Raw genomic sequence first — 24,337 nt, forward strand, 5'->3', positions numbered from 1 at the left:
CTTTTTATATATTTTTTGCAGGCTGGCTTTTAAATAATTTACTGGACTGAACCTGTTACTAATGCTCTAGGAGGAATGCAGTTAAGTTAATGTATAATCTTGCTTCCTTATTCTGTAGCTGGAAGGAGTCAGAGTAGTGTATGTGTAAATATGCAGTTAAAGAGCTGGCTATATTTGTGCTCAGAGTGTGCCAGATATAAAAATTTAATCAGTTCAGTTCATACATATCCCCTCAGAACTTTTACCTTATCTGCATCAATGCATCATGAATAATCATATTAATGAAACAAATTTATCAGAGTAAAGATCTAAATTTCCTAATTAATTTCACACACACACAGTTTCAGTGATGTCTGTTTCCATCTACAATTTGCCAAACCCACTTATCTCATTTGCCCTAATCACTCACTCATTCTATGATTCTTTCAACTTTAAAGCTGATATTTGTGCATACATTTACTCTGATATTCCTTGTCGAGACTTCCTAATCTGGTTCTTCTCCAATGGAGCCACTCTCTCCCATAGTCATTTGCAAAATATATGCAAGGTGTGGCAATAAAGTTTCTGGACTGGTGCAATAACAAGAACACAAAGTGAAGGAGCTCAAAAATGGTTTTATTTTTATTCAAAAGAATCGCCACCTGATTGAATGCACTCGTTACACCATTCTAAAAGTATCTGAAAAGAGTCAGTGAAAGCATCCAAAGAGATGATGTTCAGTTTGGCAGTTACATTTTTCTTATAATCAAACTAATGAATCAAACTATTGACCAGTACAATGCCATGTTTCATCAGAAATGCCTTCACAAGTGTGAAATGGGCAGGGGCATTGTTGTGCAATAATCACCAGCTGATTTTCTCTCAAAATTGTGGTCTTTGAAACACCTGTATGTAGAATACAACACTGACTCTCTCCCCTTCATCTAAAAATTCCTTGTGAATCACACCCTGTTTATCGAAAAACATGATCAGCATTGTCTTGATCCTGGACTTCTGTAAACAAAACTTTTTGGGTCTTAGTGATGATTTTGAAGTCCACTGCATGCTGATGCTTCATCTCTGGATTGCACTGAAACACCCAATGCTCATCTCCTTAACAATACAGTCAAGGAAATTAGGATTGTCTTGACAAGTCTGGATGAAATTTTCACATGATGACACATCTCCTTATTTATAACCAACTCATCAGTCATTATTCTGAGGGTCAAACCATAATCTCTTGCCACAATTTCCTGAACTTTTGAAATGCTGTCCTCATTTCGAGAGGTTGACAGATGCCCACTTCTTGGGTCATTGTGACCCAAGAAGTCAGTCTGTCTTTGAACCGTTTATATCATTCAAACACACTAGTACAACTTAATGTTTCATCACTACGAACAGTTTTTAATATTTTTTACATTTCTGTCACAACTTTTCCCAATTTAAAGCAAACTTTGATATCTGTTCATTGCTCCATTGCAAAATTGTGACATGGAATGTTAACACTACTAATAAAATTGGTTGTTACTTACAATCTGTCAGCCTACTGGACAATCTCTGTACCACCATCTCTTGGAGGAAGTTTGAACTATAACATACCACTTGTTTATTTTCAAACTCATTGAATATGACTGCAACAGCACAAGTCTGAGAACTTTATTGCCACACCTCATATATACAGACATACACTTTAATTTAGGTGACTGTACTCTTAAGATATTTGTCTAATTTAGTGGGAGATTGATTAGATTATGCAGTTGCATTACAGGTCTGTTTATGCCAGTTGTCATCATCTAATGATGTAAGAGGCTAACTAAAATTGATAGCAAAATTATAGATTCATAGTAGAATTATCAAGAGTGGGATTATCTTATGTATATTATAATTTATTTTTATTCATATTTGCAAAAGGGAGTGATGGAAAATATTCTGCAGGAAAAGGGGCAGTATACAAAAAGAGTTAAGAATTACCAATCTATAAAGATCTCAGGAAGATTCTAATGTAAAAAAAAAAAAAAAAAGTTATTTCCAGCCTAAGCATGTACACATGCACGTGTGTGTGTGTATACATCTGAAAACTTCATGTATGATTTTATGAAGTAAAAACATATTATTAAAAAATGGTTTATTTCTCCAAAAAACAACTTTTTTGTACTATAAAAACAGTGTTATATATGAACACAATCATTTTTAGAAATTTGTTACATTTTTCATCTGCACTGAACAATAGCACACCTGTTTTGCATGGTCCACCATCTTCCAATATCTGGTTCACACTTTCGACAGGACTGGGTTTCTTTACGAATTTTTGCTAAGATTTCTTCAACTACTGTACTAAAATATGGGGGTGGATCATTAGCTTGAACAAAATTTAGTAGAAACAGGGAACCTTTTGTTGCTGAGGTAATCTTTGCCAAGCCTCCTTTTGGAAAAGTTAAATAAGTATCTTCTCCTTTATGAGGGAATAAATATCCATCTGCTCTTACACCAAATACTTTCTTTCCCTTGCTAATTGATGGGTAAGAAGAAAAAGTATACAAGGTGATTCCATTGGCTTCTAATTGATTCTGCACATCTTTTATTTTCTGGCTGTCGTAGAACTTCTAATAAACAGATTTAAGATACGTATAAGTAATAAAACTCGTTATTTACAAAGAATAAAAATAGTTATACAGTAAAACTTGGTTAATTTCAAAGTTCAGTGTATCAAAATATGTCCATTCGATTTAAACAGGTTCACATACAAGAAATACAAATTCACTGTGCTGCACTTGTTCTGTACAAGTGCAAAACAATGTTGGTATTAATTAATCAAGATAAATTTTTTTCAGATACTCTTTTTTCATAATTCTCACTTAAAATATTAATGATCTTTTAGTTTCATTGTGGTAGACATACATGAGTAGATAGTTAACATGTAAATTTAGTCAATATGAGAAAGATAACGATTTTTCTGGAGAAATTTAATAAATTTCTGACATATAATAGAATATTGCTAAGCTTTGTTTTTGTTGCCATTACTATTCTCATAGTTCATTGTATACATGCTGTACATTAATATAAATGCTATGTTGTTTAAAAAATTTTCTTGTTTATACTCTGGCACAACCACCAGGTCAGTGGAGTTTACAATAAATCAATCAATACAAATGTTAATCGTATTTAGCAGCCACAGGCTTGAACTCTGGGTCCACTCAAAGAGCCTGCACTACTGCACTTGCACTCCTGATCACTTGGCTGCATCAGGCCTATGTATAATTGTACATACCCACCAGAGAGAGAGAGGAGAATCCACGTCTTGGGATATTATTTCTTGCTTAATACTTCTAATCCATCCAAAATAACATTTCTCTTTTTTGTGTTACTGCTTTCTCTTTAACTTTCATTACTAAGTGCAAACTGCTCTAGCTAATTACATTATGTGAGGCAATACCCAGCTTTATGTCATTTTAAAAAAACCCGAGAGTGGTAGACAGAAGATGCATGGTAACTGAGTGCAGTTGAAAAAATATGTTTTGTTCGTTTGTGAAATTTTACTGTGGCTGTGTGGTATTATTTTTTTTGTGGCACATATATAAGTCACTATTTACAGAAAAAATTAACAACAGAAGCTAACCTGAAAGGGAAAATCCTGCATGCAACTATATACTAAATAAATATATGCATTATTTTTCTAAAATAACACATAAATATATGTACAGTAGACTGTCAAAATAATGGCACCCCAAATAACGGAACATTCGAGCTAACAGCACATTGAGATAGGATGTTTATATACAGCGCAGATGTCTTGCAGTGCCAAAAAAAAAAAAAAAAAAAAAAGGCAAGTCATGTGATTACTGTATTTGTTTACGTTCACCATTTTGAAAGTGAATTCTGTACTGATATCACAGATTATACTGCTGTTTTACATTTATTTTAAATTAAAAACCCCTCACTGTGGCTCCTAAAGTTATAAACATTACACAGAGAAGAAAAGAAGAAGAATATTAAAGCTTAGTGACAAACTTGATATAATTCAAACATTACATTAGAGTCACCTAGAAAGTCAATTCATATACCCATGTGTATTGTGTCTGTAAATTGCGTGTTTTCTCTGGTTGATTTGCCTGTTTTTGATGAACGAAAAGCCCTAATTTCTGGGGAAAAAACCTTGCTATCTTTGCTTGAGACCAACTAAACTCAGCCATGGAGCGAAAAAAGCCCATTAAAGTTCCTCGTGTCATTGATGGGATCCAAACCCCAGGCCTTTTCCACCTGGTGTGGGGAAGAGAGTGACGATACCACTATGCTACAGCACAGATTAAACTTGATATAATAAAGAAATAGAAGAGGTGTAAATAGGAGTGTGTTAATGGCAGAATATAACAATGTATTTTCAACATGTTTATGTTTTTTATGTGCAGTTAATAAAATTGCATTCTTAATCTCTCAATTTCTTATTTAGCCTCATTATTTCTGCATTAAATATATTAAAAATAAAACTTTCTAGATAATGGAAAAATCAAAATAATGGCACCTTGAATTCCCGAAGGTGCTATTATTATCCTAAAAGTCGTATTATTTTAGGAAAAATAAATACATTTTTGCTAAAATCCAAATATGTAATGCAACTAAATGCTACAGCAAGTTCAGTTACTGCCAAGTATTAATTACACCCAGTGACTTTATTACACCTACTGGTTCATTGGTTTTGTAGTTCCAAGTTATGTTTTTGTTGTTCTTTACATGCTAGTGAATTTATTTAAAATTCAGTGAGTGTGTTCAAAAAAAAAAAAAATGTAATTATACAAATTCCATTATTTTATGTTTCTTTACTTTTAATTGATACTTTAAAAACATTAACCTGAAAAATTAGTAATTAAAATCACTTAATTTTGCAAAATGATGGTACAACAAAGAAAGAATCATATGAAACATGATTACCCAATGAATTCTGTTATGTTTTCCTTTGTTGGTTTGCTTTTCACTTTCCTTTAAACTCCGGTTATTTTATTTATTTATTTATTTTTTTAATGCTGGATTTATCCTCTTGGGTTGTTGGCCAAATTTCATTGCCATGACAATGCTGCAAAACAGCCATGGGAAAGAACAATTGACATTTTGGATGAAAATCACCTCTGGTTGGAATGTTAGTGCTTGTTTATTGCTTAAAAATTTTTCCTGGCCCACTAAAGGGGATACTTTGCATAATGGAATGAAAGTTAAAAGCTAGTTTTCCTCATTCATCATTGGTAAAAATTTTCTGTAAAACACATGTGGAAGAGCTCAGCAGAAATGAAGTACACCCAATTTTCACACGTAAAACAGCTCTGGGAAGAGATTTCCTGTTATCACAGATTTTCAATTAGGCCATTGGTAAAGATTTTTAACAATGGCCTAAGGGCATAAGAGGATACCTAGATTTTTAAATTTTGTTCCTTTATGTGGGGGGTACATCCTCTTATGCCATTAGTAAAAATTAACACATCACTTTGCTGTTTCCAACATGGGATGTAAAAAATATACTATAGCACATGCAGAAGGAGAGCCACCACACACCAAGCCTCTCTCTCACACCTACTCTAAAGTAACATCAAACTTGTCATTGGTTCATGCAAGCACTCTATGATCAGCTTACACAGCTGTAATTAGCAAGAGCATTTAGTGCTGTGTTATAAAGTTGACTGAATGAGCAATAATCCTAAAAGAAAGAAGCATCATCCATTTTTGTATGGATTATGGATAAACAGCAACTACTACCCCAAAATACTGATGCTCTCTTTAGAAGAGATGTATAATTATACATAATAGACAACACCAGTACTTGTTTTAATGTACAGTTGATATACATCAAGCTACATGACTATCATGATGGTAAAAACAAAACTCAACAGACTTTGTTATTACAGTAGAGTGTCAGTTATCCGGAATAACTGATGTCAGACCTCTTCCGGATAGTCAAATTTTCCAGATAATCGAACAGGAAAATTTTCTCGATAATTTTCCCGGTGAGATTAAATAAAATTTATATAATCTTCTGGCATGATTAAATAAATTTAATCTTACTGGAAGATTAAATAAATTTAATCTTACCTTACGATTAAATTAAATTTAAAAAAAATTAAAAACCAATCTCGGAAAACAGAAACATCTATCATTTTTGTGATTTTTATACAAAATGGGACAATTAGAAAGATTTTTAAATGCTCTCGGTTTTTTCGACACCGATAATGAGCATGGACAATCTGTGCATCCCAGTGGCATTTGCACACATAGCAATTGTAACTCACTCTTTTCTCATCTTAAAACTTGGTATCTCAAATGAGGCTGACCACAGTCACTTCTCCCCATTAGGGAAGTCCATTCTCCAATGTAGAAATGGACATGATTACATTTAGACTTAAGCCAAACAAGCAATGGCTTTAGGTTTTGCCTTTTTCTTTCATGAGAATAAAATTCGATAATTACATATTCTGGGGCTACTTCACATGTTTTGGCTTAAGCACTCATGTCTAAATCTGGCCCTGGGAATAACGTGTCCTTACAGGGAGAAGTAAAGTTAAAAGGAATCCTTAATAGTTATTTTGGGGGTTAATTTGAGATCATATACAAAGATACCTATTAAACTGATAGTGCCATGTATATATTATATATGATGTAAGACACAATAAAATGTACTTACCTGAACTTTTAGCATTATTTTTCAGTATTTTCAAAATTTTCATTAATGAAATTACATTTTTATATTAATTAGCACTCAAAATTCTATGAGAATCACTATATTTCATTAGAAAACAAGAAAAAGTCAAAATTTTTTGTTCAATGTTATCAGACCATGGTGAAGGACAGGGTTTTTGTAAACAGTGTATCCAAAAAATGTTCACTTTAAAAGTTATTAAGCACTAATAATCTACTAATTTAACAGATTCTGAAACAAAATATATTTAAAAAAAACATGCATTACAATATCAATTGTGCTGATTAAAGCTTATCTATAGGATTGTATACATATAAGTAAAATAATTAAATGCAACAAGGCATTGTATCTTTAACAGTATAATAATCTATATAATATTGGTGTAAACACACCACAGACAACTCTTAAATAAAAAACTACGTTAGTGTGAAGGGCATCATTTTATCTGTATCTCATATTGTGCTCTTCCTTCACAACGAGTTGCCACATATTGCACTACCTCGAATAAGTAACGCTTCACTAAAAGAGAAGACTATTGTTACTTATTCTCAGTGGGCACCACCACCCAGAAGACACCATTTCAAGGCTCGTTGGCCGGGCAGGTACCCTGGTATTGCAGACATGACAATCCAGTTTTTTATTTGAGAGTTGTCTATGGTGTGTTTACACCAATATTATATATATAATAGTCATTTTATTGGCTGAGATTATAAAACAAAACTGTTGATTAAAATTTTAGTAATTTTAAACATAAAATGTGTGCATTACCTGTCTCTCACTATTTTCAAATATAAGAAAAATTTTAGAATTGACTGTATCTCTTCCAAGAATCTCAACTGCATATTTAACTGCATCCAGCGAATCCCCTCCATTTCCAGAAAACTTGAGAGTTCTTAGGAGTGACATAATGTTATCATGTGATAACCAAACATCACTGCAACAAAAGACAATATATACATTTTAATATAAAGGCACACACACATGTATATAAATAAAAGACAAACCTAAATTAGAAATGAAGCGCAAAGTAAATAGAATAATCTCTCACTATACATTAAAAAAAAATTTTCCTCCTAGTAACTATTGAAATAATTAATGCAATAATACAAATTCATGCAAAGTACAATTAATATTAATTACACTCGATGGCTAATGAAACAGGCAGTCTACCTAATAAGATGCTGTGCCTCCTAAATTAAATAATGGCTTGAACTTGGCATGACACAAATGCTAAAAGAATACAAAACATAGCAGAGATATATCTAGCTACAGAGCCATACAGACAGTATATAACATTCCAGAACCATAGATGTGCATGCACATGTACAATCCATTTGGCCTTGCATTACAGATTCTCGGTGACAGGGAGGTTAGTTCTTGGGAAATGGCAGACCAAAGAAGGAGGCTTTTGTTCTAAGTGCTTTGCAAATCATGTATCCGCACATAGCAAGTCTGATAGCATGTGCTGCTGAAAAAGACCATTTCTGGTATCTACAGAGGTGCTTGATCTGCAACAATATTTGCACAGCCCACACTTGGAAAGCAGTATATTTTCCAGTAATATGGAGTTAACTAGTAGTATTGATTTGGGCAGGGCTGGCACTAGTGTTTGTGGTGCCTGAGGCAAAACCTTGTAACGGTGCCTAATTCATATATCTTAACATGCATATATATTATTTATTATTATTACCCATATGGTGCAAGAAAGCCTAAGGTTTATGCTGCACCAGCCAAAAAAAAAAAAAAATGAGTAACCCTGAGAGAGAGAGAGAGAGAGAGAGAGAGAGAGAGAGAGAGAGAGAGAGAGAGAGAGAGAGAGAGAGAGAGAGAGGCAGAAGTAGAAAGGAATCACCAAGAAAGAGATGAATGATGATATCCTGCTCAGGACCCTGGGTGTGCCAAGCACATACTCACCATGGGTCATGCAGTAGCACATCCAGCAGTGCCTATTTTAGGTGATACCTGTGGCAAGTGCCTCACTTGAGCATCCCTACCGCCTGCCCTGAATTTGGAGACCTACTGCTTTATCTAAACTAGGTCCAGACCCATTTCCCACAGGCCAATACAATGTGCAATATCTCTGGCCTGCTAGCACTATGCTTTGAGGCATCTGAGGTTAATGAATTTTTAGATTATTAGCTTTTGCTAAGCATGGACTGAGCAGTTATTCATTTTTTACTTGCCAGAACATCGATATGCATTTATTTGGGCAGCATAATACCAATTTAATATATTTTTAGGGTGAAAAAACTTCAAGATGTGAGCTACAAATAATAATGAGATGATTGATGTATATACTGATGAACAAGAATTAAGGTAACAGCCACAAAAACTGGAATAACATATTTATTCTGTGATGTATATAAATGGAAATTTATATACATCACATAAATATAACTTATCATTACTGATAAGCAATGATGACATAAACTGTTGCACAGGTTCGACTGTATTGAGATTATGAGATAGATCCTCAGATGGATTCAGACATAGTTGAAGAATAGAAAGCTGGAGGCTGTTATAAATTATAATAGAACGCTTTTATAAATAATCACTCTTCAGAGTGGACCAGAGTTATAAGAGAGTGAGTTATTGGAATGAGAAACTGTCATTTTTGATTCCAAGTGCATCTTACAACAACTGCCTTAAACAGTAGGATTATGATTCCATATCCCTCCCTGCCAAATCTCTATTAGCATTAGTAGAGGCATATGATGCAAGAATGCAAGCTTATGCAGCATCAGCCAAAAAAAAACCAAAAAAAAACCACTCCCATTTCACCCTTCTGTTCGTTCAAAATACCAGTCCAGCTGAGCCTTAAATTTATTTAGGCTATCAACTTCCACAACAAGGGATGGAAGCCTGTTTCACCAACCAACTACCTACTGGCTAAAGGCAAATTTCTTCACATCTATCCTACAACTGTCTTTCCTCAATTTGAATTTATGCCCTCTCAGGTGATTATTCTGAGCAAGAGGAAGAATTCCATCAGCATTGAGCATGCTCAAACCATTCAAGACTTTATACACCTCTATCAGATCACCTCACCGGTGTCTAGTCTCCAGACACTGTAATTTGCAAAACTTAAGCCTTTCTTCGTAAGAGCAACCCTTTGTTCCATTCACTAATCTTGTTGCCCGTCTCTGTACTCATTCCAGCAGTTCTACATCCTTCTTGAAATGAGGCCTCCAGACCTGTATACAGTACTCAAGGTGTGGCCTGACCATTGCCTTATACAAGGGAATAATCACCTCCTTATCTCTGCTAGAAAAATTCCTGTATATCATTGACAAGACACCATGAGCTACTCTTGCAGCCCATCTGCACTGCTCAGAGAACTTCATATCTGCCTGCACAATTACCCCCAGGTCCTTTTCATTCTCTACCACTGTCAGTGTAGTACCACAGAGTTGATACGTTGCTCTAGAATTGCTGTTTCCCCATATGTAGCACTTTACATTTGTCAATGTTAAACTTCATTTGCCACCTCTCAGCCCATCTGCTCAATCTTTCCAGATCCTGCTGCAGCAGCATACTGTCAGTAGTGTCCTTAACAACCCTGCCAACCTTTGTATCATCTGCAAACTTGGACATTAAACTTGATATACCATCATCAATATCATTTATAAATACAGAAAACAACAATGGACCCAACACTGAACCCCGAGGGACTCCACTAATAACATTAGTCCACGATGAGCAGTGTCCATTGATTACCACTCTCTGTCTTCTCCCCCTCAACCATCCCTTTATCCATAGCAGCAATTTGTCTCCAATGCCACACTGCTCCAATTTGTGCAGCAGTCTTCCATGTGCAACAGTATCAAAAGCCTTTCTAAGATCCAAGTATATAATATCAAAGTTATTCCCTGCATCCAGTTCTTTTGTGACTGCATCATAATATCCAGTCAAATTGGTCAGGCAAGACTTCCCCTTAACAAAACCATGCTGTGTCTGAGCTATAACTGAAGTCTTGTCTAGATGATCCTGCAGTGCTTCTTTAACCAGTGCCTCCATTAATTTTCCTGGAACAGAAGTTAAACTCACAGGTCTATAATTACTTGTGTCAGTCTTTGATCCTCCTTTGTGAATTGTGGTCACATTTGCACATCTCCAGTCCATGGGTACCTCCCCCGAGTCCAAATAAGCTCTCATAATTATCGCTAAGTGTTCGCTTACTTCCTCTGCTGCCTCCTTTAATATAACTCGATAGATCCCATCTACACCACGCCGGGTGCCTTTTTTATGTTTATTTTCAACAATTTCTCCTCCACTTTCCTCTCAGTTATTACAAAATCATCTAGCTCACTGCCAGAGTTTACCTCATCTCTGGCATTCCCCTTCCTGAATAACTCCTCATGTGTGAATGTATATGCAAAATACTTGTTTAGTTTGTTAGCCACCTGAGCAGGATCCTGAACTGTTGAACCATCAATATCCAGTGGACCAATCTGATTCATCCCTTTCCTTCTAGAGTTTACATAGGTAAAAAACTCTTTTCTGTTTTTCTTTGCATCCTTTGCCAAGGATTTCTCATAATCTGCCTTTGCCTGCCTAATCTCCTTTGTGACTATAAACAAATATTCAATAAATCATTGTTAGGACACCATGGATCTTTCTTGCCCCCTATTTATACTGCTTGGAGAACTTCATATCTATCTGTATTGAAACTCTCAATTCCTTTCTTCCACGGTTTTTAATTCAATCCCACCATTTGGGTAACTATTTCTGGGCTACTGTTCCCGAATGTACTATTTTTTAGTTTCTATGTTTTAATAGCTAAATGCTCCTTACATTTAGCTGCAACTTCTAAGACCATCCCTGAAGTCTGAGAAGTTAGTTTTCTAAGATTATTCTAAGATTATTTAAATTATCCTAGAAGTGCTCCTTGGTGCAGTTCATTAAGTATTCTCCCCCCCCCCTCCCCAATCTTGACATCATCTGCAAATTTTGAAATCACATCTTGTATTCCTTCATCAATGACATTCAAGAAAATGAAAAAAATGGTCATAGCACTAATTTGCGGGGGTCTTACCCCCTCCTCTTACATTAGCCCAATCTGAAGAGTAACCATTAATCACAACCCTCTGCCTTCTGCTCTGCAACCACCCTGCAATCCATCAAAGGATCCTCCCTGTGATCCCAACATGTTCCAGCTTATACAGTAACCTCTTGTGCATGATTGAATCAAATGCTTTGCTAAAATCAAAATAAACAATGTTAAAATTACTTCCTACATCCAGCTCATGAGTAACTCTGTCAAAATGATTTTTTTCTTTACGGAACCATGATGCCTTTCCATCAGAATTCCATTTCAGTGTAAATCATTCTGTACTGCATTCTTCATCTTTGCTTCCATGATTTTCCCTACCACTGAAGTCACACTGACAGATCAGTAGTTATCCACTTTTCTCACAGAATTTTTATGTATTGTCAATACACTGCTACTTCTCCACTCCAATGATGTGCTCATAATTAATCTCGATGGTTCAATGCACTTTCTTGCTATTTCCCTAAAAATTAAAGAGTATATGCCATCAATTCCACAAGCCTTTCTCACCTTCTGGCCTGAAAATTTTTTAATGAACAGTCTTCTGTGATTTCAACATTGCTAATTTCATGCTTTCCCGCTTCACCTACACAGTTTCTCCTCACCATGAAGGGTCTTTCATCTGAAAATATCAATGCAGAATACCTGTTCAATTCATCCACAACATCAGTTGGTTTTCTAAGACTTTCCTACATCCATTATGCAAGGATCTGATCCGATACATTTTCTTCTTTTTTGTATTCCCACACATGAAAAACTCACTGTCCCCCATTCTTTGCTCCCTTACACCAGTAATTTCTCACATCAGCTTTTTCAAACTACCTTCTCTGTGGTACTATTACAGATCAGCTCTTAGCTATTATATGCTTCAGTACTTTTCATCGTTCTGTAATCTTTTTCACTCTGTAATCAATCTTTTTCTTTTCTATTAAACTGGCTAACTAATTATACATCCATCTTGTTATCCTCCTCATGCTATATTTTCTTAACAGTATATACAAAGTGCAGTACAAAAGTAATGCCTCCTATTTTTTCTCTCAAAAAATTTAATTCCTACAACTATGCCTTTTACATAAATTAATTCTCAATCATTAATAAACACAATGTTATTTTTCCGCAAAGTCACCATCATTTTCTATGCACTTCCACCATCTCTGAGTCAGATGCTGTATTCCAATCCTATAAAAGTCCAGAGGGCTTCATGAACACTGTACTTGAGCTGGTCGTCATCCATGGGTTCCACAGAGTTCATCCTTCAGTGAGCCGAAAAGGCGATAGTCAGAAGGCACAGGCCAGAGAGGAGTGAGAAAGAACAGTGCATCCCAGCTTTGCAGTGGCCTCCATCATGCACAGGCTGGTGTGGGATCATGTGTTGTCACGGAGAAGAAGAACGTCAAGGTTTTTGTCCGGTTGAACTCTATGGATACGGGCTTTCAACTTTTTCAATGTTTCCACATACTGATCTGAGTTGATTGTGGTGCCACACTCCAAGAAGTCCACAAGCAAGACCCACCCCATCTTTGTCCCAAAACACTATCACCATAACTTTACCAACTGTCAGAAGGCTGTCTTTTAAACTTCTTTTTGCATAGTGAATTTTGATGGTGCCACTACATCGACTGTCTCTTCATTTCAGGGTCATAATGGTGGACCCAGGTTTCATCACCTGTGACTGTGTGAAAGAAAAACTTCTCCTTCACTCTCATCATGCTGGAGAAGTTCTGTACAGATGATTTTCTTGCTTATTTGTGCTCATGTGTCATTTTTGGGACCCACCAGGCACAAACCTTGTTGTAGTCTAGTTCCTTTATGATGGTTATAACAGCAGGTTTCCCTATACTTACTGCATCACACAATTTGCACGTTGTGATGCACCAGTCCTCTTTGATCAGCACAACAATCCGGCTCTTGTTGTCTGTTGTCACTGACATTACTGGCCAGTCGCTTTGGAGCTTGTCAACAATGCCACTTTCCCCACTCTTAAAGTGTCTTACCCAATGTCTAACTGTACTCACATCTACAGTATTACTATCATGAACATTTTTGAGACACATATGGATTTCGATAGGTATCACTTCTTCCTTGGTAAGAAATTCAATCACCACTCTTTGTTTGATATGTATATCTGTAACATCCACCATTTTGAACTATCCATGTGCTGCACCCACGAGACCGATCACAGAACCACTCAGTATGTTAAAAACTAGAGACCTCTAGGACCTCTCAATGGCACATGAAATTATCTATGGCACCACATTTGAAAGCAAAAAATTAGGAAGCATTACTTTCTTACTAGTCCTTGTACGCATTAATAGCTATTCATAGTATATTCATAGCTTTGAAGATATGTTCTGTGACTAAAGCTTTGAGGTACTATAATTCTAATGTATTTGTGCTCTATGTGTTATTTTTCCAGTTGATAAAAGGCAATATAGTACCTTAAGCTCTCATAATCTTCTTCCCTGAAATTAAAACCCATTCCTTTAACAACTGCCACCCCTCTCTCTCTCTCACTCTTTATCGTCATCCAATTCAGGCCGCCTCCGTAGCCAGGTGGGCAGGAGCAGCAGTGCATAGCACACGCTGATTTGACCAGGGTTCAAGTGATTAGTTCGAGCCCATGAGCCACCAAATACGGAGGATGTGGAAAGGTCAGGGAATGGCCACCGCATATACCCGGAGCAATATGGCCTTAGTTGCTTGTTTGTTATTTGTTTTTTAGGAGCATTAGCAACTAAGGCCATATTGCTCCGGGATATGCGGTGGTCATTCCCTGACCTTTCTGCATCCTCCATATTTGGTGGTGACGGGCTCAAACCCCGGTCTAATCAAGAAGCGTGTGCTACGCACTGCTGCTCCTTCCCACCTGCCTAAGGAGGCGCCTACCTTAGTTGCTAATGCTCCTAAAAACCAAATAACAACAACATCCAATTCAGAACTCTGTGATCAGTCTGCACTGGTTTCTGTACTGGCAGCATTATGATTCATTTGGCTCATCAGGTATGGATATTTTTGGACCTAGTACTTTCCCTAATGTGCTGATACAAATAATAATCAGCTAGTTTATTTAAAACTTTTGTTCTCCATAATGAATTTTTCTCCCACTTGCTGCAAACAATAAGGAACAAAACAAAATCACTCATAATAAGACAATTCTAAATCAGAAGCATTCAAGGATTTAATCTTGGAAGCTACTAGGCTTTTCATGCCAACTAAGAAATACTATTCAAGGTTTAGGCCTAAATGGATGTCAGATGAACTAACAAGACTCCTGTCAGAGAAGAAAAATGCATGTGCATGGAATGCATAAGGCAACAGAGAAGCCTGTGGTAGATACAAGCTAGTCTGTAATCAAGTAACAAAGGAGGTTAGGCAAGTGAAGGCAGATTACAAGAAATCTTTAGCAAAGGATGCAAAGAAAAACAGCAAAGACTTCTTTACTCATGTAAACTGTAGAAGGAATGGGATAATCAGATTGGCCCAATTGATATTGATGGTTTGAGTGTTGATGATCCTGCACAGATAGCTGACAAACTTAATGAATATTTTGAATCTACATTCACACATGAGGAATTCTGTAGGGAAGTGGAGAACAGAAACTTATTGAACCCTAACAGGCAGCTAAAAGATTTTGTAATAACTGAGAGCAAAGTGGAGGAGAAATTGTTAAAGGTAAACATAAGAACGGCACCTGGAGTGGATGGGATCTATCCAGTTATATTAAAGAAGGTGGCAAAGGAAGTAAGCCAACCCTTAGCCATACTCATGAGAACATCCTTGAACTCAAGAGAGGTCCCCCACAGACTGGAGATGTGCAAATGTATCCTCAATTCACAAAGGGGGAATCTAAGGGTGACAAGAGTAATTACAGACCTGTTAATTTAACTTCAGTTCTGGGGAAAATAATGGCATCCCTGCTTAAAGAAGCATTGCAGGATCACCTAGACATGACTGTAGTAATAATTCAGATACAGCATGGGTTTGTTAAGGGAAAGTCTTGTTTGACCAATTTGATTGGATAATATGACGTGGTCACAAAGGAACTGGATGCAAAAAAATAATTTTGATATCATGTACTTGGATTTCAGAAAAGGGTTTTATACCATTGCACATGAAAAACTACTGTACAAATTGGAGCAGTCTTATCCAATGCCTAACTGTACTCATGTCTACAGTATTACCATCATAAACATTTTTGAGACACATGGATTTCAATAGGCATCACTTCTTCCTTGGTAAGAAATTCAATCACCATGATGCTACAATGGATAAAAGAATGGTAATCAAGGAACACTGCTCCTCGTGGACTAATGTTATTAGTGGAGTCCCGCAAGGGTTTGGTGTTGGGCCCATTGTTGCTTTGTATATTTATCAATGATATTGATGAAAGTATATCAGGCTTAATGTCCAATACAGATGACACAAAGGTTGGCAGGGTGACAATAATAGTATGCTATTGCAACAGGATCTAGAAAAGTTGTGCAGATGGGCTGAGAAGTGGCAACCAAAGTTTAATTAACAAATTCAAAGTACAGCCAGGCCTCGCATAACACGAGTTCGATTAACGCGTTTTTCAGTTACTGCTATTTGAATAAATTATACCACTTTTCACTTTGTACAATGCAAATTTCCAGTTAACGCAATCTTTTTTTTTTTTTTTTTTTTTATGTGATAGTTGAAAAAGATTTGATTCTCGCATTAAGCTTACCGCGCGTCAAGCTTACGGCATGTCGGACGGGCAATAAACAAACGTTTGCCTGCTACCCGCCTCGGTGTGTTCCATCAACCATCGGAAGAAAACGTGTTACTTGTTTGTCTCCCGCTAATAAAGTCAATGCAGACTTGCATTTAAAAATTCTAATTTTTAGAATTCTAATTTTCTATTAGAATTAAAATTCTAATTAGAATAAAAAATTCTAATTTTTAAATGAGCCAGATGAAAATGTTACCGCAAAGGAGATAACGGTAAAAGAACTAGATGAAATCTTTCATATCGCAGAGAACCTCAAACCTTAAACAAAAGGTTTGAGGTTCTCTGCGATATTTATTTCGCCAGGGCCCAGAGAAGATTGTTGTCGGCTATCGGAAATTGATTGATGAAAAGAGAAAGTCAACACTTCAAATATTTCTGCAACAGTCATTTCTTCATTGTGTATTTTATGTCAGAGGTTCCCAAACTTTGTCGGTTCACGGCGCCCTTAGTGTCAGTAATTTTTTCATGGTGCACCCAGACCTAACAGTTCCCTTTAGTAGTTAGATCCAAACAACTTAATAAGAAATGTTGAAACTGTGAACTACCTTGAGCTAGTAGTTCGCACGGTGTCCAACAAATGTCAAGTATCACTGTGTTTCCCTTGAAAATTTAAAATATTCTGCGGCGCACAGTTTGGGAACTGCCGTTTTATGCAATAAACATTTAATTCCATAATTATTTTCATTATCTTTTACATGACAGTAAAAAAGTTATTTAAAAGGCATTTTTAAAATTCCTTATGGACATTTCTAAAGGTCAAGGACCAATTATAATTTTTCCTATTGATTATTATATTTGATTAACACGTTTCCGTTTTGCGCAATGCGCTCACGGGACGAATTAATCGTGTTAATCGAGGCTAGCCTGTACTGCATATGGGTAACAGTAACACCAAAGAAATGTACCAACTGTATGGTACTACACTCAGGGTAGTGGAGAATGAAAGACCTAGGGGTAATTGTGCAGTCAGATATGAAGTTTTCTGAGCAGTGCAGAAAGGCTGCCAGAGCAGCTCATGGGGTCTTGTCAATGACATACAGGAATTTTTCTAGCAGGAGGTAATTATCCCTTTGTGTGAGGCAATGGTCAGGCCACACCTTGAGTACTGTGTACAGGTCTGGAGGCCTCATTTTAGGAAGGATGTAGAGTTGCTAGAATGAGAGAGAAGGCAACAAGATTGGCGAGGGGAAACAAAGGGGTACTCTTGCCAAGGAAGGATTAAGTTCTGCATCTTGAGACTAGGTACCTGCAAGGTGATCTGATTGGAGTGTATAAGGTCTTGAATGGTTTGAACAGGCTCAATGCTGATGGGATTTTTCCTCTTCCTCAGATTACAAATCTGAGGTTGCATAAACTCAAATAGAGGAAAGGCAGTTGTAGAATAGATGTGCAGAACTTTGCCTTTAGTCAGCGGACAGTTGAAACAAACTTCCATCTGTCATTGTGGAAGTTGATAGCTTAAGTTGTCATAAATTCAAGGAAGGACTGGACAAACTTTTGGAGCAAATGGATGGATGAAATTAGAAGGGCTTTTTTTTTTTTTTGGCTGATGCTGTATAAGCCTCATATGCCTCTGCTAATGCTAACCTTGCCTTCCAATTCTGTGTGTATGTAGAGGTTCACTGCATAGGTTTCTGGTTTGTAGATTATGTTCACTCTGTAGCTTTGCTTCCAACTAATTTACTCCACACAGATGCTATACTCGCATGTGCAACTTTTGAATCTGCAAAAATCTTTGTCATGCTTAAGCTTCTTTCTATTATGATTCTGCTACCCTTTCTATTTCTATACTTCCTAAATACATTGTACATACTATAACAAAATTCTCCCCTATTTTTGGAAAAATAGAGCTAAGGGAAACACTATGTTTCCATTAACTCTATTATTTCAGCATTAGTTGTCATAATTAGGAGTTCGAATTCACTCATTTTATAGACAAAAATCCTGACATTACTGTAAACACAGTTAAATGCTTTTGTATAGTTTACTACCCTGACACACACACCACTTGAAGTTATTTAAGCTTGTTTTCCTAGCATTAGCTTCCTATTCATTTTGAAACATCTGTATGCTTGACATGTCTTGCCAATATTGTTTGTGTGGCAACAAACAATAACTCTTGAGATGTTTGCAAAGTTACTTTAATCCATATCATCAAATGATATACACATATGATTATTCTTGGTATGCAATGATAAAAATATAATAATAATCAACCAAGATAATATTGGATTATATGTTGAGAATACTTTATCCAAAAATAAAAACATTACATCCCTTAAATGTAACCATTATTTTTAAAATTAGCTATATGAAGCAATTTTATTAAGTTGTTATTTTTATATTTTAATTCATACTAACTCTGCAATAGTATGAATATGAGGTGAACTGTAAACTTCTTTTCCTCCATATCCTACAAGACTGTAAGTGATACTCTCATAGCCATTACTACGGAAAATATTTTCAAGGGAATCCACGATGTTTTCCAAACCTTTTACAATTTTATTGTTCTTGCCAGAATGCATTGAGGAATCCTGGTCAATGATCATCACGACTTCTAACTTTTGGCCAATTTCTGACTTTTTCCGCCTGTTGAGTCCTACAGCAAATTAAATAATTAATTTATTATTTAAATTAGTTGAATTAAAACTATATCAAGCTTTTACCAAACTGCTCAAATTAATTACTGTATTTTCTCAAATACTCTGCACCCTCCTTAAATAAACCATACACCCCATTTTTTAAAACATGGAAAAAAAAATAAATAATAAAATTTATCTGAATTTATCTACCAGCAACATTGATTTCCAATTTTTTCTTGTCCTTCAATTATTTTCACTTTTTCGCTAACCATGAAAGATAATAAATGCTTACCTTTAGCTTTCATATCGAGTAGAACATAAACAATATTTAATATATTAAATTTTCTAGCAAAAGGTGCCAAACTTAAATTTCAAGCTCCACAAGGTAAGCAAGGCAATTTCTGTCATGGGTAAGGGAATGTGATAAATAGGCATGCTCCATTACTCACTACCTTTCATTTTCACTGAGCAATGAACAATATTAGTGACATTATCTATATGCTTCAGGTTCCACCAAACATTATGATCTTGATATTTGAATGAACAATGCACATTTCTAGGAAATAAGAATGTTTATTTCTGAAAGAAAGAATCTAACTCTTTAGCACAACGTTCCTACAAGATTCCCACTTTTAATAATTATCAGTGATAAACAAAATACTTTTAGGCTGTGTATGTGTATATATTTTCCCACATAAGAAGTTTCCCGGGTAAAAACTTTCCCACATAAAAAGTACAATCATTGTACTTTTTATTTGGGATGTATAATTATTATAATAATTATATATTATTATATTATTATAATAATTATACTAATAATAATATTATTATTATAATAATATTATTATAATAATTATACATGATTAAAATTATTATAGTATAATTATTATTAAACGTCATTATAGACTATGTATATACAAAGGGTACTAGGAAAGTTTTGCAATATGACGCAACAATGAATCACAGGAAGCTGCTTGTTGCTGCATGTTGAGACATGTTCATACGTGCATAGTAGCCGCCGCGCCAAGTCGATGGGCTCAGTTATTCATTAGTAGTGAGAGTGTAAAGTGCTTGCGATGGCATCGTGGTCACGAAATGAGATAAGGACAGTTTTGCGGTATAATTTCGTGCGTGGTTTAACCATAGACCAGTGCTTAGAAGAAATGACTCTTGCACTAGATGATGATTGTCCACATCGTACAACGATATTCAGGTGGTATAGAGAATTCCAAAGGGGAAATTTCACTCTCAATGATTCTGAGAGGCCGGGAAGGCCACGAACGTCAGTTACGGAGGAAAACGTTACTGCTGTGAGGAAAATGCTTGACGAAAACAGGCGAGTGACCTACCAACAGATAGAGATACTTTGGGCCTAAATGCACCAGCAATTCGTTCGATTCTGCAAGATCATTTGCATGTGAAGAAACTTTGTTCTCTCTGGGTGCCGCATCAACTGACTGAAGAGCAGATGACACGACGTGTGACTTGGTGCCGGGAGATGTTAAAAAAGTTTGATAAGGGACAATCTCGGTATGTGAACAACATCGTGACAGGTGACGAGACTTGGCTGTACTATTACGATCTGCCGACCAAGGCTCAAAACAAAGTTTGGGTCTTTGATGATGACGACACACCCGTAATTGTCAGAAAATCCCGATCTGTAAAGAAGAAAATGATAGCTGTATTTTTCAAATCGAGTGGAATTGTGGAACGTGTCATTTTGGACACGCAGAAGACAGTCACAGCTAAGTGATATACTGAACAATGCCTGACTAAAGTCATTGGATCTATGAAGAACCTGCGGCCAAAGTCAAGAATGGACACCTGGTACCTCCATCACGAAAATGCTCCAGCTCACCGCGCCAAAGCCTGCACTGAATATTTGACCACGACAGGACTGAAACTTCTCGAGCACCCTCCCTACAGTCCAGACCTTGCTCCCTGCGACTTTGCACTGTTCCCGCATGTGAAAATGAAGCTAAAAGGGAGGCGGTTTTCCAGTGATGAGGACCTTCTACGGGCTTGGGACAACGAGTGTGCTTTACTCCCTAGTGAAACTTGGCAGAACTGGTTTAAAGATTGGTTTCGGAGGATGGAGAGGTGTATTGAATGTAGAGGAAATTACTTTGAAAAAATTAAATAAACAAAGCTGTATTGCAAAACTTTCCTAGTACCCTTTGTATTAATGTATATATTAATATATACATAGTCTAAACTTGCTCGCAGCTTGAGGCTTTAGCCCTAAATGGGCTAAAGCCTCAAGCTTAAACATCATTATATTATTATAATGATGTTTTCCCACTTAATACATTTTTTTAAATATAGAAATTCTTTATTTTTATATTAAAAAAATATGAAACAATATAAACATTTTGGTAATCGAAGTTAGTGCATAGCATCATTTTAGTTCTTCATAGTAAACCACCAAAGTAGGTGAAATTGCATTGTTTTTTACATCTCGTATTGTGAATGCCTTCACAACGAGTTGCCCTGATATTGCACTACCTTTGCCACCGAAGAAGGCTAGTGTTAAATATTCTTGGCAGATACCACCACCACCGAGAATCTGCTGGCGAAGTGTTGCCTATTCGAGAATCCACTGTCGAAGGTAGTTCAATAACAGAGCAACGTGTTGTGAAAGCATTCACAATATGAGATATAACAAAAATTATGCCATTTCATCTATTTCAGTGATTTACTATGAACTAAAATGATACTATGCACTAACTTGTTCGATTAGTGAATTTTCCATAGTCAGAGGCTTTCAGTGCTAAAACCTTTTTAGTATAAACATTTTGATATAATGGAAGTGACATATTCAATTATCGACCATTTAAGCGTTAAGTTCTGATGGTTGTGAACAGTTCTGAAATACTTAGTGGACTGTTGCTCTGTCTTATTGTAAATGTGACCTTATGTCTAAACTCCAAAGGAGCTCATTCTTCCAACTTGTAATGAGTTTAATGAATGTTAAGCAATTAGAAAGCCTCAGTTTAAAAATGTTTTCCATAGGCAGAGTAAAATATTTATAAATTCTGAAATAATACTTAAAAATGATTTTTAAGTACTATTTATAATAAAAGTTGACTCAATTGAATGCCATGATATACTGACACACACATATATTTCTAATTTATCTTATTTTATGTACATATATTTCTATATGTGTGGGCATCCAATTGAGTCAACTTTTATTATATGATAGATTCATTTTTATTCTCACAAGGACAACCACATCAGTATGGTATATTAACATTTAAAATTTCCCAAAGCCGATTTTAAAATCTTCTTTTTCTTCACGAGTAACTATGATTTGCTAATGTAATTATTTTCTCATTTTTATCATACCAACACTTTACCACAATAAATTAAAATAATAAAAAAAATTAATAGCCTTCTAAATAGGTAGAATGCCATCAAAATTTCTAGAATGCTCTTCATTTCCTTCTTATTTTACTGTGCAGAAAAAGTCTCAATTAACTGCAATTTTTGATGTCATACAGAATCTTCTTCAGAACAATATGCAATCAATCACTATCCTATCATTTACCTCAAGTTATACACTTGTAATACTATATCTGCTGTCACTATGTGCAAGAATGTTGGAAATTCATAATCAACACTGTGCTTCTCCTAGATATTGAACCCAGCTTAAATCACTAGCCATCTGCATCCATATTTGTGGCACACCTGTTTTTGTAGCTATAAAGATTAACCTGAGGTTAATCTTTATAGCAAACCATCTGCCATCCTAATTTGTGTTAGTGACTTTAACCTTACCTATTCACTTCCTACTGATACAGCCACACACTTATCTAGCCTGGTAATCTTAGGTAGAATGCCATCAAAATTTCTAGATTGCTCTTCATTTCCTGCTTATTTTACTGTGCAGAAAAAGTCTCAATTAACTGCAATTTTTGATGTCATACAGGATCTTCAGAACAATATGCAATCAATCACTATTCTATCATTTACCTCCTTAAGTTATATACTTGTAATACTATATGTGCTGTGAGGCTTGACAGAATCTTTACTAACATCCAGGTTACTTTTTTTCACCAAAATAATCTACCAATTTTCTTTGATTCAGACCAACTTCCCTTACAAGCTACATTCACAGTGTCTTGCCATCTCAAAAACTGAAGATTCACTAAAACATTTCAGGGCAAGTCAGTTTTATCATCACTTTTCCTGAACTGAGATCTCGCCAAGTTCTTGTTCACCCCCCCCCGGTCAATCTGCCTTCAGATTCCTCTCCAATGCCTGGTTTAGGCTATCTCATTGGCTTGCATTTATTTCAAGGGTTACAATAGCTAGGTGATATTGTTGGTTTTCTCAAAAAACAGATCATGGTGGGCACCCAACTTATCCACCCTTTTCTGGAATAAGCAGAAAACATTTCAGAAATATTGAAGGTAGCACATCATAAGTCCTTATTTAATACTCTAAGAATATATCCCTAATTCAGTTTATCAACGTTTGAAAAGATATTAACATGTGCAGCTAACCTGTTGATTTATTTATCATACTAAATATTATCTGTGCACATAATTACACTGATCATGTCTTTAGTATGCTCAATAGGTCTGTATTGGCAAAGCAACAAAAATGCATACCTGAAAAGCATAAAAAAATGGACTGAAATTCATAAAAAAGGAAAAATTATTATAAAATTGTAAAAGCTGGAGGGCATAATATATTTCAATTATGAAATTTGTGTGGAAACAATAAAAGTAATTATATAATTTTAATTGAAGAAGTACACTTCCTTACATTGTAGCAAAACAATTTTTATTAATTTTTACTTAATACATAAAACCTCCCAGATGTTTTGGAATTATTTTTATCTTTTTTCAGTGGATATGTTGATAAGCTGAACTTCACCACAAACAAAGGAAACAAATCAATATCCTATTGTCTTTATACTCCCAGAGTGGTGTTCTCTTTTCTTGTTGGTCTGATTAAGGATTTACAGAAATTTACAGCATAATACTGATTTGTTTCCTTTAATTATTCTAAGCCAATTTACCACTGGATGGGGCTCATTATGAATCACATATTATTTTACCAAAACAATTGTTAGGCAGATTTTTACTACTGAAGAAAGAACTAAAGCAGTTCCAAAAGGTCCAAAATGTCCATGTCTAGTAATTTTTATGCATATTAAAGAAAAATCAATAAATTCTGTAATTAGCATAGTTCTTCATTTAAGCTCATAATATCTGAATAAAAAAATAAACCTTATTATAAGTTTTAACTAGTTATAATTAGTTATGAAGATTTTATGCAAGTAC

General features: G+C 35.5%; 1 protein-coding gene across 1 annotated transcript in view; it reads right to left on the minus strand.

Annotated features, from left to right (window-relative positions):
* Positions 1-2,185: 2,185 nt before the first annotated feature.
* Positions 2,186-24,337, minus strand: part of LOC150075450 (uncharacterized) — a 286,845-nt gene continuing 264,693 nt past the window's right edge. The window contains exons 36-38 of the mRNA XM_090388490.1: positions 18,823-19,060; positions 7,427-7,592; positions 2,186-2,582 (exon numbers count right to left, since the gene is read on the minus strand). Coding sequence (XP_090244616.1) covers positions 2,190-2,582; positions 7,427-7,592; positions 18,823-19,060 — 797 coding nt within the window. The 3' untranslated portion in view covers positions 2,186-2,189. The remainder of the gene's footprint in view (positions 2,583-7,426; positions 7,593-18,822; positions 19,061-24,337) is intronic.

This window comes from Mastigoproctus giganteus, chromosome 14 (assembly GCF_048544385.1).
Source record: "Mastigoproctus giganteus isolate SK-2022 chromosome 14, ASM4854438v1, whole genome shotgun sequence".
Taxonomy (NCBI): domain Eukaryota; kingdom Metazoa; phylum Arthropoda; class Arachnida; order Uropygi; family Thelyphonidae; genus Mastigoproctus; species Mastigoproctus giganteus.